General features: G+C 40.3%; 1 protein-coding gene across 1 annotated transcript; it reads right to left on the bottom strand.

The window, feature by feature from the left end:
- Positions 1-9,433: 9,433 nt before the first annotated feature.
- Positions 9,434-14,117, bottom strand: LOC140888700 (protein PHR1-LIKE 3-like). The gene is made up of 6 exons (XM_073296401.1): positions 13,719-14,117; positions 12,133-12,209; positions 11,981-12,035; positions 11,379-11,457; positions 11,223-11,292; positions 9,434-10,069 (listed from the first exon to the last, which is right to left on the bottom strand). The coding sequence occupies exons 1-6, from the start codon at positions 13,915-13,917 to the stop codon at positions 9,665-9,667; spliced, it is 885 nt and encodes a 294-aa protein (XP_073152502.1). The 5' UTR covers positions 13,918-14,117; the 3' UTR covers positions 9,434-9,664.
- Positions 14,118-16,398: the final 2,281 nt, after the last annotated feature.

The following is a 16,398-nucleotide window of genomic DNA, read 5'->3' as shown; positions in this document are numbered from 1 at the left end:
GCCGTATTGTTGTGCCCAATGTTTCTGAGTTGAGACAACGTATTCTTCGAGAGGCGCATTGCAGTCGGTTCAGTGTTCATCCTGGAGGCCGAAAGATGTATAACGACTTGAAGACTCAGTTTTGGTGGAAGCAGTTGAAGGAAGCCGTCACGAGGTTTGTGTCCCGTTGTCTGAATTGTCAACAGGTGAAAGCCGAGAGGAAGAAGCCCGGAGGTTTATTGCACAGTTTGCCTGTTCCGAAATGGAAGTGGGATCACATCACTATGGACTTTGTCACGAAGCTACCACGTTCATTCAGAGGTTGCAATGCAGTTTGGGTAGTGGTTGACCGGTTGACGAAGTCTGCTTGTTTCATTCCGTACCGCATGACGTACCGCCACGACCAGATGGCCGAGTTGTATGTTAGAGAGGTGGTGAGATTGCACGGTGTGCCAAAGTCGATCGTATCAGACAGAGATCCGAGGTTCACTTCTCACTTTTGGCACAGTCTTCAGGCGGCATTGGGTACTCGTTTGCACTTGAGCACAGCGTATCACCCTCAAACCGACGGTCAGTCCGAGCATACGATCCAGACTTTTGAGGATATGCTTCGAGCCGTGGTACTTGATTTTGGCTCAGGATGGCAGGATTCTTTGCCTTTAGTAGAGTTTTCGTACAATAACAGCTTTCAGACGAGTATTGGGATGGCACCGTTTGAAGCTTTGTACGGGAAGAAGTGCAGATCTCCGTTGTTCTGGGATGAGATTTCAGAGTCACCTGAGTTAGGTCCCGATATGATTCGTGACATGGCCGATCAGGTGAAGATTATTCAGATGAGGATGAAGACAGCCCAGGATCGGCAGGCCAAGTATGCGAATGTTTGACGTCGACCTCTGAGTTTTGAAATAGGAGACCGAGTTTTCTTGAAGATCTCTCCTTTTCGAGGTACTGTCAGATTCGGGAAGCGAGGGAAGTTTTTGCCTCGTTTTATTGGTCCTTATGAGATTCTGGAGAAGTTAGGCGATCTTGCCTACAGATTGGCTCTTCCCCCTTCTTTGTCCGGAATCCACGACGTGTTTCATGTTTCCATGCTTCGTAAATATTATCCAGATCCGTCCCACGTTCTTCAGCCAGATGAGGCTGAGTTGGATGAGACTCTAAGTTACTTCGAGAGACCGATTAAGATCCTTGACAGAAAAGAAAAGCAGCTCAGAAACAAGTCAATTCCGTTGGTGAAGATTCAGTGGAGTCGTCACGGAGTTGAAGAAGAAACCTGGGAGACCGAATCCGATATGAGGCAACGTTTTCCCGAGTTGTTCGATTGAGGTGAGTCCGTCTTCAGTTTGTTCTTACTTGTTTCAGTTTTGATCTGTCAGATTTCTAGGACGAAATCGAATCTTAGAGGAGGAGAATTGTAAGGCCCTGAAATTATTTATTGCGGATTAGCAAAATTGATTATTTTTTTATTTTGGAGATTTATTTGAGCCGGGACTGAATTGTTTTAATTGGGAGTTTCAGGGACCAAAATGCAAAAAGTGGATTTTTATACTATTTTATCCCTCCTAGTTGACTAAGCCCATACCCCCCCATATTCTCTTCCTCCCCTACTCTCTCTCTCTCGATTCCTCTCTCTCCCGGAAGCCATGGAAACCGTTTCTTCAAGCTTTCTTTCCGTTCGATTCGCACGATCCGACCGTTAGATTTCTTTTCCGAGTTGAGTTTCACGATCACCGCAACGAGAGCTTCATTTGGACGTAAGTTTTGCTACGATCTCTTGAACTTCGTTTTTTTTGGGTTGTTAGAATTTGATAATCTTGGAGTATGTTGTTCTTGAGCTAGCATAGATCGTGTATTCGAAGTCGAATCGGAAAAAGAACGAAGTTTGGATTTTATATGATTTTTGGAGTTAAATTCGAAAATGGGGTTGTGAGATTTTGTTGGATTTTGATGGTTTTTGATTTGTTTTGTTGATTGAGGAGTTGTTTTGGATGATTTGGGATTGTTGGTTGTTATCGGAGATTTTTGGTTTGACCGATTATAGCCGTTATGCCATCGGAATCGAGTTTGGATTATTGGTTGTTTTGTTTCGGTTTGACTTCCGGGTTTGATTGAATTGGTAGATTGTTACCGAATCCGTATATTCTTCATTTTCAGATTGGATTGGAGTCTTGGAATTGGATTGAACTTGGAAGTTGAGTCTGTCGAGAATTGAAGACAGTATATTGATTGAATTTCCTTGTTATGAAGTTTTGTGATTCGATTGATTATTTATTTGAGTTCGTTATTATTTTCAGATTTGAATCTTCGACGGACTCGAAAGGTAAAAGATGACTTTGAATTGAATGGGGTTGAATACTCGAGTTCGATTGATTCTCGAGCCCCGAAAATCACATACTACATGTTTATTTGCTTGTGTGAACTTGTTTGAGTATCTTGTTACACTTGCATTCATATTGAGCCGATTATTCAATTCGTTTGAATTTATACGATTTAGAGAGCTATATTGAAGTGGGCTTAGATTTCGAGTTTTTCTAAGTACCAGAATACTTCTTATAGTTGCTCTGAAGTCTAGGGGTTGAGTTGAGCGACATCCACCCCGAATGGGTGTGTCGGTGAGTTGTTGTGAATACTTAGCCCCGGGATCCCAACCGAGTATCGATTGACATTTCGATTATCTGATTTGATAGTCCCGAGTTTTAAAGTCATGCATACATCCCTTTTCTTTGAAGTTGTTGATGTTTGTGGATTTTGATACGAGGTGTTTATTTGATATTGCATGTCTATCTCTTTTACTTAAAAATTATATTTCTAACCGGATTATTCCGGCTGTTGTCTTTGTTTTGTATGTGTAACTTTGCAACAGGAGGATCAGGAGCTGGACCGAGTCGTCTTGGTTAGCTTGGGGTGAGATGGATAGAAGTGAGACTCCGCGTCGTAGGGTCGAGTCTTTTGAACTTGTATTAGTTTTGTTGAGTCGTTGGAACTCTGATTTTAGAACTCGACTTGTTTTGTATTGCGGGAAGGATTTAGAACTTGTGGTATGTTCTGATTTCGTGTTGTATTGTATGTGGGAGCTTGGATTTGATTTGATTCGTGTTTGGCTTGATTTTCTCCAGGTTCCCCTGTTTTCTGTCCGTTTGGCCTGCGCGCGGGCAAGGCTTGTCCTCGCGCGCGCGCGAGCTGCCTGGAGTGGCTCGGGTATTTTTGCCCGCGCGCGCGCGAGCCCCTTCCTCGCGCGGGCGCGAGCTTCCCTCGAGGCCACTGGCCCTTTTTCCTGCGCACGCGCGAGGCGATAGCTCGCGCGGGCGCGAGGCATGTCTTTTAAAAAAAAAAAAAATTTTTTTTGTTCCCGCGACTTACCGTGTTCGATTATGTTTAATTATTTCGAGTTTAGAATCGGGGTCTCACATTAAGTGGTATCAAAGCCATAAGATTCTTGGAGTCGAACTAGAGTGAGCGGGGTAGATCGAGTCCGCATGAATTGAATTCTCGCATGTGTTTGATTTATTTAAATGATTATTTTAAATACGTGCGAGCATGCTTTATCGATTCTTGAATTAATTAAAATTACGAGTTGTGATTTAAGTTATAAAGCATGAATTTCGTGAGATATATTTGTCCTTGTACTATTATCCATTTCCGAATATTGTTGAGATTCTTGGGTACTCAGATCAGAGTTTTGGACACCGAGGTTATGTGTTTGAGATTGTGTTTGAGATTTTGTGTCCTAACCCTTTGGTATCAGATGGCACCTCGACGATCTTTGAGAAGGAACCAACCACCTTTGACTCCTCCTTCGACTAAGAATCCGTCGCCAGTGATAACTCCTCCGAATGATCAGGACAGTACAGGAGTGGATGAGTTTGATGCTACTGCAACCCCGATGGAGACTCTTTTGAAAAGATTCCGATCGTTTCGACCGCCTACCTTGACTGGTACCGAGAACTCCATCGACTGTGAGAGTTGGCTAGATGACATGGATGAACTCTTCGATTCTCTTGACTACAACGATGACCGCAGAATCAGGTTAGTCAGTCATCAGTTGCAGGGTGTTGCCAAGAAATGGTGGACTACGAAGGGCGAACGAGAACCAAGGCACCGTGATTACTTGGGGTGTATTCAAGACTGAGTTCTACAAGCGGTTCTTTCCTGTCTCGTATCGTAAGGAGAAAGGTGCCGAATTTTCGAATCTGAAGCAAGGAAATTTGAGCATCGAGGACTATGTGAGCAAGTTTGACAGCCTTTTGAGGTTCACACCTCATGTCGCCAATAACGAGGAAGCCAAAGCCGACCATTTCATTAATGGCTTGAACCCGGAGATCTTTACCTTAGTCAATACCGGGAGACCCAACAACTTTGCAGATGCCATGGATCAGGCGAAGGGAGCCGAAGCTGGGATTTTGATGCAACGAGGAAATCAGGCAGCTCCTCAGCAGCAGCAGAGATCTTTTCAGAATCCGCCTGTTCAGTTTCAGCCTCAACAGTCTCAGTATCAGTACCAACCTTCTCCGCAACCGAATCAGTCTCAGAGGGTTGATGGAGGCAACAGTGGAAGAAACCGGCGAGATCAGTATCGACCGAAGGGGAAGACTTTTAAGAAGTCTGGGAACAGTTCCTCGAGTTCCAGTGGTTCTAGACAGTTCAGTTCTGGGCAGAGTTCAGGGTTCTCTGGAGTATCATGCAGCAAGTGTGGAGGACGCCATCCATCGGATCAGTGCCGTGGTGTGTTTGGTAGTTGCAACATCTGCCAGCAACCGGGTCATTTTGCTAGAGTCTGTCCTCAGCGGGGATCCGATAGAGCTCAGAGCGGTAGTTCTTCTCGACCGTCCGCTCAGCCCAAGAGGTCATCTTCTGCAGTTCATTTCTTTCAGCCCGACTCGTCAGGGAGGTAATCAGAATCAGAACCAACCTCCTCGACAACAGGCTAGAGTGTTTGCATTGACAGAGGATCAAGCCAATGCAGCCCCGAATGACGTGATAGCAGGTAACTGTTCGATTTTTGGTTATCCTGCGTTTGTGTTGATTGATACGGGAGCTTCTCACTGTTTCATTTCTGAAAGGTTTGTCTTGATGCATGATTTCTTTGCTGAGCCTTTATATGATGTTGTTTCTATTACTTCACCTTTGGGTGGAGGAATTGTTTCGGTGAGATTAGTCCGTAACTGCATCTTAGAATCCGAGGGGAATTCGATTGAGATTGACTGCATTGTACTTGGGTTATCTGATTTTGACTGTATCATTTGGATTGACGCACTGACCAAGTACAGGGCAACGGTAGATTGCTTTCAGAAAGTAGTCCGATTCAGACCTGTTATGGCAGACGAGTGGAAGTTTTTCGGTAAGGGTTCTCGATCCCGAATCCCTTTGATTTCTGCTTTGTCCATGACTCGTTTGTTACAGAAAGGAGCAGAGGGATATTTGATCTATGCAGTGGATGTTATGAGGTCTAGCCCTGAGTTGACAGAGATACCAGTGGTTAGCGAGTTTCCTGATGTCTTTCCAGAAGAGATTCCCGGATTTCCGCCGATTCGAGAGATCGAATTCAGCATTGAGCTTGCATCAGGTACTCAGCCTATTTCCAAGGCACCTTACCGAATGGCTCCTTTAGAATTGAAAGAGTTGAAGGAACAGTTGGAGGATCTGATTTCCAAGGGATACATCCGACCTATCGTATCGCCTTGGGGTGCCCCAGTCCTTTTTGTGAGGAAGAAAGACGGTTCTATGCGACTTTGTATCGATTATCGCCAGTTGAATCAGGCTACCGTTAAGAACAAATATCCTCTCCCTCGAATTGATGATCTTTTTGACCAGTTACAGGGTTCTGCAGTGTACTCGAAGATAGATCTGAGATCAGGGTATCATCAGCTGAGAGTTCGCGACGAGGATGTGCCTAAGACAGCTTTCAGAACCAGATATGGGCATTTTGAGTTCTTAGTCATGCCTTTCGGTTTGACGAACGCTCCAGCTGTTTTTATGGATTTGATGAACCGTGTCTTCCAGCGGTATCTAGATGAGTTCGTCATTGTCTTTATCGACGATATTCTGGTCTATTCGAAGAACCGTTCAGATCATGCCGAGCATTTGAGGACTGTGTTGCAGATTTTGAGATCCGAGCAGTTGTATGCGAAACTTCTATTTTTTGAAAATAAAATCTTAAAATAATAATTTATTGCCCATAAAACCTCAATAAAATATTTTGGGTGAAAATTTTTTATCTCATTCGTCCACGGTCCCGTCTACGCGATCAAAAAATGGCATTTCTAAAAAATTCATAAATTTCATAATTGCGGATTAAATGCTAAAATAAAATTTAAATCATGCAAATAATTCACATAATAGCACATAAAAATCATTTAACCCTATTTTGTTTAACATAAATCATTAAATCCCCTAATTATGCATGCAGGTTTACGTAAGCGAATTTCCGTGCATTACAAGCACTATATCCCAAAAATCCTATTGCATGCTCTGATACCATAAAATGTAGCTCTAACCCGGATCCACTACTAAACATGGATTAAATCTTAATTAAGCATTCAATTAACACAATCAGAGATAAGTTGCGAAAACCCAAATAAATAATGAACCGTCACAATACAAACGGTTAAACAAATCCAATAGATACAACTCAATCGAATGAAACTTAAAATAAAACCTAACAGCTAATCCTGCTGCCACATCCTGTCACCAATCCAAATCCCTGGAGGAATTACCTGCAACTGCCCCGTCGAATGGGGTGTCCAAAAAACACAGAAATAGTGGACGTGACCACTAAAGCTCAGCACGCTAGTACAGGTAAACATAAAAATATGATACATACAAAATACAATGTCTGGGTATCCATATCTGGGATATACAAATCCAAACTGCTCAGAATGGAGCCTAGGATATGAGTTGTAACCTCGGGGAATCAAACCACTGGGTTCAACCACTCACTCCTACTGGACGTGGATCTAGAATGTCCATAGATCACTAGAGTCGATGCAACCCGTCAGTCGACAGGACTCTCGGTATCACAACGTCCTAACAAGGGATGAGCGACCCTGGCACTCTCATCTCAAAGAGAGACGGGCTCAATATGATATGCACATGTAGCATAATATCTCAAAGCAGTAACATGCAATCATGACACATAAATGCAACACATAACCATGCATACCCACTGGCAATATCAGTCAGTACTTACATACCTCAATAATAATCCTAGATGCTCCAGCATCTACAGTCCAACACTACAATTCAAGATAACCATGCATCAATAATAATGCTTTAAAAGCCTTAACTAAGCTAATGAAAACTCCCTCATAATTTTATGGATCTCAGATCATACATGCGTCCGTCGTCAGCCCGCTGATGGAGATGACCCCACAACTTGGGCACAACTCCGCTACTACTCGGAGACCAATCCGCCAACTCTTGGACCTACCTAGGTGACAAGAACACCTAGAATACCCTATAAAAGGAGGAAGGAAGAAGTTTGAGAGTTGCACCAAATAAGGCCCTCGGACCCTCTATTTTTAGGCAGAGTTCAGATGGTCCGAACTCCCTCTTTTGATCGTCCAAACTTGTATGTTCGCCACATGTCCCTGCCAACACATAGTACGGTCCAAACTGGTCTTCGGATCGTTCGATCCCAATAACATGTCATTTGTGACATCACTCCCACTTGGACACCAGACAACTTGACTTCGAATCGTCCGATCTCTACCTTCGGATGGTCTGATCTATAGCCAAGTGTTCAACCAATTACATGTAACCGACCACCTGTCCTGGCTTGAGTTCAAATCGTCCGATCTACTAGATCAAATCATCCGATCTCACCAAGCTTTCGAACTCAATTCTAGCTTCGGAACTCTCAATAGTTCTGATCGTCCGAACTCATGATCGGATCGTCCGATCTTGCCCCCTTCTGAACTTGATCAGAGCCTCCGAACTCTACATCTTCGGATGGTCCGATCCTAGGGTTCGGATCCTCCGATCCACCCGATCACTTGGAACCTTCCGAGCCATTTTCGGACGTCCTGATTCCGATTTCAAACTCCTTAATCCCAATTGAAGATTCTTTAACCATGTTTTTCCAACTCTAAACGTGGTTACTTGATTAATTACCATTTAATCACTAATTTTGGATTCGGGTCACTACATGATCTAAAGTCAGGTTGGCCACATTTCCTCCTTCACGCTGATGACAAGACATATTTACGTCTTATATCAGAATTTTCCACAGGCGGTGCCAATTGATAAAGCTCAATTACTTGATCCCTTGGCCGAGCTAAGAGATCTAGTCCGACCTGATAAGAGCATGCAACCAACAGCAAGAGTGTCAGGAGGGGTCGAAAATTGTTTTCAGTGTATCCCCTCCGACTCTCAGTCAGATGCTAGAATAGCAGAATATAATGAGTGATGTGTATGCAATCCATGATGTTGAATATTTAACAATGAAACCAAACCTGTTATATATAGGATAAGTCTTCGGATTTGGTGTCATCATTCCTTAATTAGAATCTGAGAATATTGGGATTGCAATCTCATGAATCTTGGCTGAGATCTTGTCTAAATCTTCCCTAAAGATGGAAGGTCAAATCTTTTAGATGATCCGATATTGTTCGGCTGACATGGTGCTCTAGCTGACCTCCCATGTTGCCAACCTGACATCTTGCCGACCTGGGATTGGTGGCGAGGGAGTTGTGCCTACCTGCCATCTGAGCCAACCTGCCATCGGGCCGACCTATGATTGGTTGCGAGGGAGTTGTGCCGACCTGCCATCTGAGCCGACCTGCCATTGGCCGACCTAGGATTGGTGGCGAGGAAGCTGTGTCGACTTGCCTTCAAGGCGACTTGGACATTGGTTAAGGATCATCGATGGAATGAGCTGTTATCCTCCCGGGGTATCAATATCATATTACTATAAAGATCGCAAACAGCGTGAGAACTTTGGAACAAGACAATCTAGAATAGTATTCAGCTCGAAAAAGAAAATCGAACCCATTTCAGTTGGGTAGGAAAATAAAATATTAAGCATATTTGCATCCAAAATTTTCATATAAATCACAATTGGCACAATCTCTATGGTCAGCTGTCATGTGCAAACACATTTTTCCTCACCCACAACAAATGCCACATCCGGTGGTCAAATGAACTTTATAGATGTTTCTTGGCGCTCTTGTTATATTTTGAATCAATCATTACAGTAACTAACTTTCGTATCTAAAACACTTCTTATATTCATTTTTCCTAATTCTTTAATACTATTTTTCGATTATTTTGATTTAATTTTTCATTTTAAAAATACAGAGACTAAAAACTAAACAAACCCAAACCCGATCGAATCAGGAACGGTTGTTTGTATCAGGTGGAATAATTTTTATGTGAACTCAAAAGTCAAACCAATAGCAAGCTGGGCAATCTACAAGTAATCTGAAGCCGTTTACATCCGATTTGTTTACACCACTAGTAAATAAAATGAATGTGCATAAACTAAAGAGATTAAAGTGTAAAGATTCTCTCTTGGCATTAATTGGCCAAGTTCTGAATCAGTATAACAGGTGAACATCACCTGCTGTCAACAAGGATATACAAGCTGATCCAGGCATCAAATTCAGACACGATGGACGGGGTTGAGACTCGAGGGAACAATGACATATATTCATCATGTATGTTAATGAAGGTTCATGTATCCTATAATTTATCCAATATTCGACATCATCCACTCTAACGGCCTCGTGCTGGTGTCAAAAGGCAACAATTCCCCATTTCTATACATATCTCGTGGTCTTTTCTTGAGTGCTGCAGCACCTTCAGCCATTGGTGAAACCATGCTCCCGTTGGTTGAGCAATCACCGAGTCGAGCAGGCAGGTTCAACGCGTTTTGGTCGTGTACGTTGAAGCCTACGTCAGATACTGGAGGTATATTTGTCAGCATGTTGCATTCATTGGCTACCTTGATTGCCAGTTCAGAGAGCTCTTCCCTAGCAGCTTCTAGCCCAGCAGAGGCCAATGTTTGGTCATTTAGTGCTTTACAAGCTTTTTCGAGGATCGATTGTAGATACTTTCCTTGTGCTTCTATTCGGAGCTGCACCCGGCGTTGGACCTGGACAGTAGGAGGAAAACTCGTGCCATCAGGTGAACTGATGAAATATGAGAAATAACAGAAATAATTACAAGTTAGAAGATCAGCATAAGAAACCACATATTTAGCAACTTTATTGCATTAGCATTTGATATGCTTATAAAATATTCATTAAGAAAAAAAGTATTTAACGTAATCATGTAGCATGTTACTTCTCACTTTCTTTTCCATGCCAAACCTGGTAGAAATCAATCATGGTTGGATCGTGCGCACGAGTTCCATATATGTCACACTTGACTTGAGTCAAAGGCAATCAATGTCTTCTACCCATTGTATCACACAGACAGTCATGTGCCATACATTGGCTCCACAATAAAATGCATAGTGGCTCGTAAACTTGGGGACTCTACCGTAAAGCTAGTTTTTCGGGTTTTGACATCGTTCTTGGGCATTTGACCTAATATTGATTCTTCTGTTGAGAATTTGTTGCGGACCACCCAAAGGCGATTTGGCATTTCGGAAAGGTTATAATTGAATCAGTGACGGCAATGTGACTTGGGTCCATATTATAGCGGAGTTGTGATGTATGCACCATATAATGAGTGAAAGCTGTTTGCAGAGGGTTTTTGTGCCGTCGACTACTCAAGGCAATGGATAGTGTTATCCAGCTCCACAAAAAAAAATAGCTAATAAGTTTGAGATCTCTCCCACCTATAAGACCTATCTTTTAGATTTGGACTCTCACCTCCGGTGATAAAATGTTACATACCCATGAATCATAGAATGCTTTGGGGGTTTATAGCCTGCCAATCAGAGACATGAATCATAGGACCGACTTTCTTCTAACTCATGCAATAATAAATACGACACGACCCCACTCTTACTCCATCTCGCCCCAAAGTCTTATTTATTCCATTGACCGGTCGATTTGTACCGAAACAAAAGGAAATAGTTTGCTAATTTCATTTCTGAGCTCTGGTTCAGACTTCTTTCCCATAATTTTTCTAATCCTGCCTCTCAGCAAGCTTAAAATTTCTTGTACAAAGAAAGAAACTGCCCCTAAGAAATTTGCTCTGCTTTCACATTCTCATTTTCTCGACTCTTTTCAAATAGCTTGATATCAAACCAAATGCAAACAACAATTGAATGAGCACACAAATAGGTAAACCCAAACCTCAAGCTGCTCGTGCAGTCTTCGCTGAACTTCCATTTGCACGCGCAAAGCTTCAGTTACCTGGTACCCACTGGTAAAAATGCAAAAACAAGTGTTGATGATTATACAGAAACAGTGGAGCTTTGCTAAAAAATATCTTGGTAGGGTATAAAGTACTCGTTTATTTCGTGTGACATCATTACTGTTGACGCCGATGTAGATGAACCAGTATCCTGAGTCTCGGCAACACAAGATGCTGTGATCAATTAAATATAAACAAATTGATTGGCATTTGATGGCAGCACCAAAACGAAAAACACACAAACACACACACAGACTTTTACGCACCACTCGAGGTGCTATATCCTGAAAGGCCAAGGCAATGCTTGGTTTTGCCCTTTAAAACATTTTCTAACATTTAAAAGCATTATATCATTATTTTTAAAAAAACTAAAACATTTTAGTATAATAAAAAATCATATAAAATCTTTACATACCCATATAAACTATTGAAAATCATTTACCATACAAAAACTTGTTTAAACGAACTGCTGCATTAATTTTTTTTCACTAAAAATAAAACTAAAGATAAACTTTACTCCCAGCGCATTTGCTAAAACCGTACCTCCAAAAACACCGGGGTGGGGGTTGGGGTGGGAATACTAACATACCATATAGCTTAACCAGTTGATGTCCAAAAAAAAAAAACTTAACCAGTGAACTGTTTGAATGGTCATCTGACCACACAAAAGTGATAAAAGGAGAGCTTTGTTACATACCTTCTTTTGAGTTGTCTGTTACCTCCTTGCTGGCTTGCTTCCCCATGCGATATTTCTGCTCCCAAATAACAGAAAGTCTAAGTTCATGAATTTCTGTATGCTATATATTTCGTGAAATAGATATGAGAAGTTGAAAATGTGGAATGGCATGCCTGAAGATGAGACTTCAAGTGATACAAAGTCAAGCCTTTCACTCCCATTGATCTCATAATTGTTTTTGGTGTCGCTTCTGCCAAGAAGGTAAATAATTAACTTCATAATCCAAACAAAGAGCACAAAGATAATGATAATTTATATTTGCATTGCTATACGCTACGATCTTATTCCGGAAAATACTCATATTAGAAAGAAAATGAAAAACAGCATGTGTATGGACTAAGCATCCACAAAAAGCAGACTGAAAAGGTTTGTCGGAAGCACATTTCTGCTAATCTGAAGATGGTAGAGGCCACTCCATGTTGAGACAGTTCTTATATTTAAGTACAAGAAATTATCTCATGGTTCGCATTAAGAACTAACTACAAAAAATGGTAAAATTTCCTTGTCCTTTCGAAATGGAGGCTGTTCGGTCGAAATGAAAATAATATTCGACAAAATTGGTTATATAAGATCAATATACCCTCCGAGGCCCCAACCCACCCCATGTGCAAGCTTTACAGTATACAGAATAAAGGCGAGATAATGAACTAAGCACTGGAGACACATAATACTCCCAAAGCAACCGTTTCTACATTTGATACATATAGATCCCAGCACAATCAATACAGACAAGAAACCAACTGTGACACTTCAACTTATAACATCTAATCTTTTCGTCTCGAACAGTGCATCAATTGCCTTAAATGAAACAAAAAAAAAAGTTCAACTATATATGCAAGAATATAACTAAAGCCCAAAAATATGAAAATTATTATCTTATCTATATATACCACCTAGAAGGCTTCAACAAAGTATCAAGTCATCAATGGAAACAGGCAACACGTATTCAATCTTAATACCAAATGACATCAAAGAAAATTAAGCTTCATATAAAGAGTTCTCCATGATATGCTAGACAACAACTTCTTTAGCACAAGGTACAACACAAAAACACAACATTGCATTAGAGAGTTGATATCAAACAAGCATTGTTCAAATATTTTACTACCTTCCACCATTCATATTCCTTGACTCTTGGCGCAAACCCAAGGCGGGGCAATTTAATAAATTATATGGGAGAAATTTGCAGTTCTGAAAAATTACACATACATTTTTATCTTCTTTTTACTTTGAGCATGGGCAATGGCTTCCACTATGTCCAACCAATGCATTTCAAGCTTAACAGAGCAGTACTCCATAATAAATTTTCGATTTCTAAGTCCAGGATAAGAAAACAGTTTGTTTCATCAAAATTCCCTTCAGTTTTAAATAAATGATACTAGCTTACTTTTACAGACAAAACTAAAACATATCATGATATCCAACATAAATTCCCTAGCCCACGAATCCACATATAGAAGGTCCTATCCACAAATTTAATATTTGTTTCCTCATTGTTCTACAAGGAAAGAAAAAAAAATAAAAAAAAATAAAGATTTATCCCCTAGAAAGTTCAAATTTTTACTGCTGCAGCACAGTTGGAGTAAAGGACCCCCTCAACCAAAAGAAAAGAGCATTCCTTTAAAATCAGGGGAACCACTTAATACATATATACACGTACTATCCATATATCCGTGTAAAGAAACAAAAGGACGCATACTATCAGGGCCGCCGAGCTGAGTGACGGCATCCACAAATCTTTCATGCAGCTCCGCCGTCCAACGGAGGCGCGGCCGGGGATCGGAAGACAGAACAAGGCACGAATCACCAGGCAAATTTGTGCCATCCAAAGCTGTCCGCTGATACTCTCCTCCGGCCCCCTCCATTGCCAAACTATGTAATGGCATCCCAGAATACATTTCGTCCCCCTCCCCAGAAAAAAAATCTTTAGATTTTCAAGAAAATTGGAGATTTTTCAAGTTTTTCGTGGCGTAGAAATGGTGGGTTTTTGCTTGGAAGTCGTGCGTCTGCGTTGCTGTGTGTGAGAGAGAGGGACATTACAAATTTACAAGGAAGGAAAATAAACCAGCAATGTTATGTTTTGTATTGTCTTTGTCTGTTTCTTGAGCCTCTATCTGTCTTGTCTCTCTCACTCTGCCTAATATATAATATATATTCTCACTCAATGGTCGCATCAATTTTTGTTATCAGCTAATTTTATTTGACTTCATTAACGAAAAATATTATTTTTTTTTATGTTTAAAAATATTTTTTTTATACACAACAACAAGAAGATCACATTATCAATTTTGTGACACGGATCTTACTCAATTAGTCAAAAATATTTTATATGGAGCAAGTCCATATCTCTTAGAAATATATCTTCATCTTGTGGTCTCCTTAAAACTTTTGTAGACATGGGTCGGCTCCACCCGTCCTCCTCCTAATATATCATGAGATCTTCTCACTCCAAAATTTATTCATATTTATTCATATTCATATATATATATATATATATAGAGTTTTGTTATGTTGTTCACCTCCCGTGCCCACCTTCATGCCCACCTATGAGGTGACACTCATCCATTGGATGAACCATTTGTATATGATTCATCTCATTCATTGGATGATTGACACCTCATAGGTGGGCATGAAGGTGGGCAGCATAGCAAAACTCTATATATATATATATATATGTAAGTTTGAACAGTGTGTGGGAGAGGAAAAAAAAAAAGGTAACATGGAGTAGCTGTCGGTGACATCATTTTTAGGTTTCAAAGGAACCTCTTTCATGTGTACTCTATATAACCACTTTGTTTTTTTTGGGAGGAAACATCGTCGGAAGCGGGGGTTAGGCAGACCCTACCAGTATATAAACAAAATAGTACAAACACCAAAGGAAGAGGAGGACTACACCAAGACCTCCCCAAAAGCGAGAATACATACATCAAAACATAAATACATAAACGACCATAGAGGTACAAAATAAGAACATCAAAACATCGATGGGCAAGGAGAAACCTGCAGAGAACGCCCACCTAAGATAACTCCCATCAAATAGCAACTCAAGGAGGCCGTCCAGAAGAAGCACTCCGCCTGCGCTGCTGAGTTAGTGATCTATAGCGCTTCTGAGAGCGCGCGCGAACAGATAAATAACCACTTTGTTCCCAATTATCCAATTAAAATGTCAATTTTATACTCTACGTGAGATATCCGGTTATAACTCATTTATAACAAATTTGTTTCTCAATTGTAAGAGATCTACGGTTGAGATGAGATATCATGTTTTTAATAATCTAATAATAATAAACTTTTCCCCCCAATTATATATGATCTTTTGCACTTTATAAAATAAAGTACAAAATAATTCATATGTACTTGATAATTATCAAAATAATTATTTGCTATCCAGTCGAAACAAAAAAGTTTGGAATGAATAAATAAAAATGATTAAGCTAAAGTGAAAAGGCTGTTGGTTGGCATGATATTTTAAAGAACAGGAAGAAAACGATGGAATTGACTTGAGTCAGCAGGCCAGCTTGCGGTTCCTTGTCTTAATCAAAACAACGTTTATTTATTGATTATAATGAACGATTACGTAAAGTAGTTTTATATTCAAAATAATTAATTATTAGATTACGTTAAATTATTTTGTAAATATTCAAAATATATGCATATATATATGGAAAGACAAATACTCACGTGAAACTGTCTCACATATTATATTTATGAGATGATCCTGATCCCGACCCGCGTCTATTTTCAACCCGCAATCCTAATTTTCCTCCAATTTCTGGAGTGAAACATGCCCTAATCTAATTATATCGCTTTGTTCTCATATTCTCTCTTCCAACCATCACGAAATGCTGGTTCGAACCATCTAGAATCCATGTCATCCACTGAGAAGCTCGCCGCTAACAAAGAGTAACTATTAGGTGAAGTTCATAATGTATTTTTTTAAATCTGAAATCGGCGAGCTCTAAGGAATTTTTTTGTAGAAATAGGAAAGGTTGAACATAGGAATCCAAAGGCAAACATTTGCAATCTATTGGAACAATATTTTATTTATTTATTTATTTGTTAAAATAATTGCCATCGACCGTAAAATGCTCTTCCAAACACGAGTTCTTTCAATAACCATGAAAATTCTGTAATTTCTTTTTGTTCTGGCAAAAAAATTTATGATATTTGTAGTGAGATAATTTGATAGGGGATTGATTTATATGTTTAATTAATGATGATTTTTGGGCTTCTAGCTTTTACGATCGACAATAGACCTATTCTTGATGGTCTATGACTTTATTGAGTTCTTTTCTTATATTAACCATGTTTTTATTTTTTAAAATGATTTGGGTTGATTCTTATCAGCTTGTGATAATCAGGAATTCATGTTGGTTAAA

This window comes from Henckelia pumila, chromosome 1, assembly GCF_033568475.1.
Source record: "Henckelia pumila isolate YLH828 chromosome 1, ASM3356847v2, whole genome shotgun sequence".
In the NCBI taxonomy this organism is placed as follows: Eukaryota; Viridiplantae; Streptophyta; class Magnoliopsida; order Lamiales; family Gesneriaceae; genus Henckelia; species Henckelia pumila.
The sequence above is the reverse complement of the archived record's forward strand: the minus strand, read 5'-3'. Positions and strand labels throughout refer to the sequence as shown.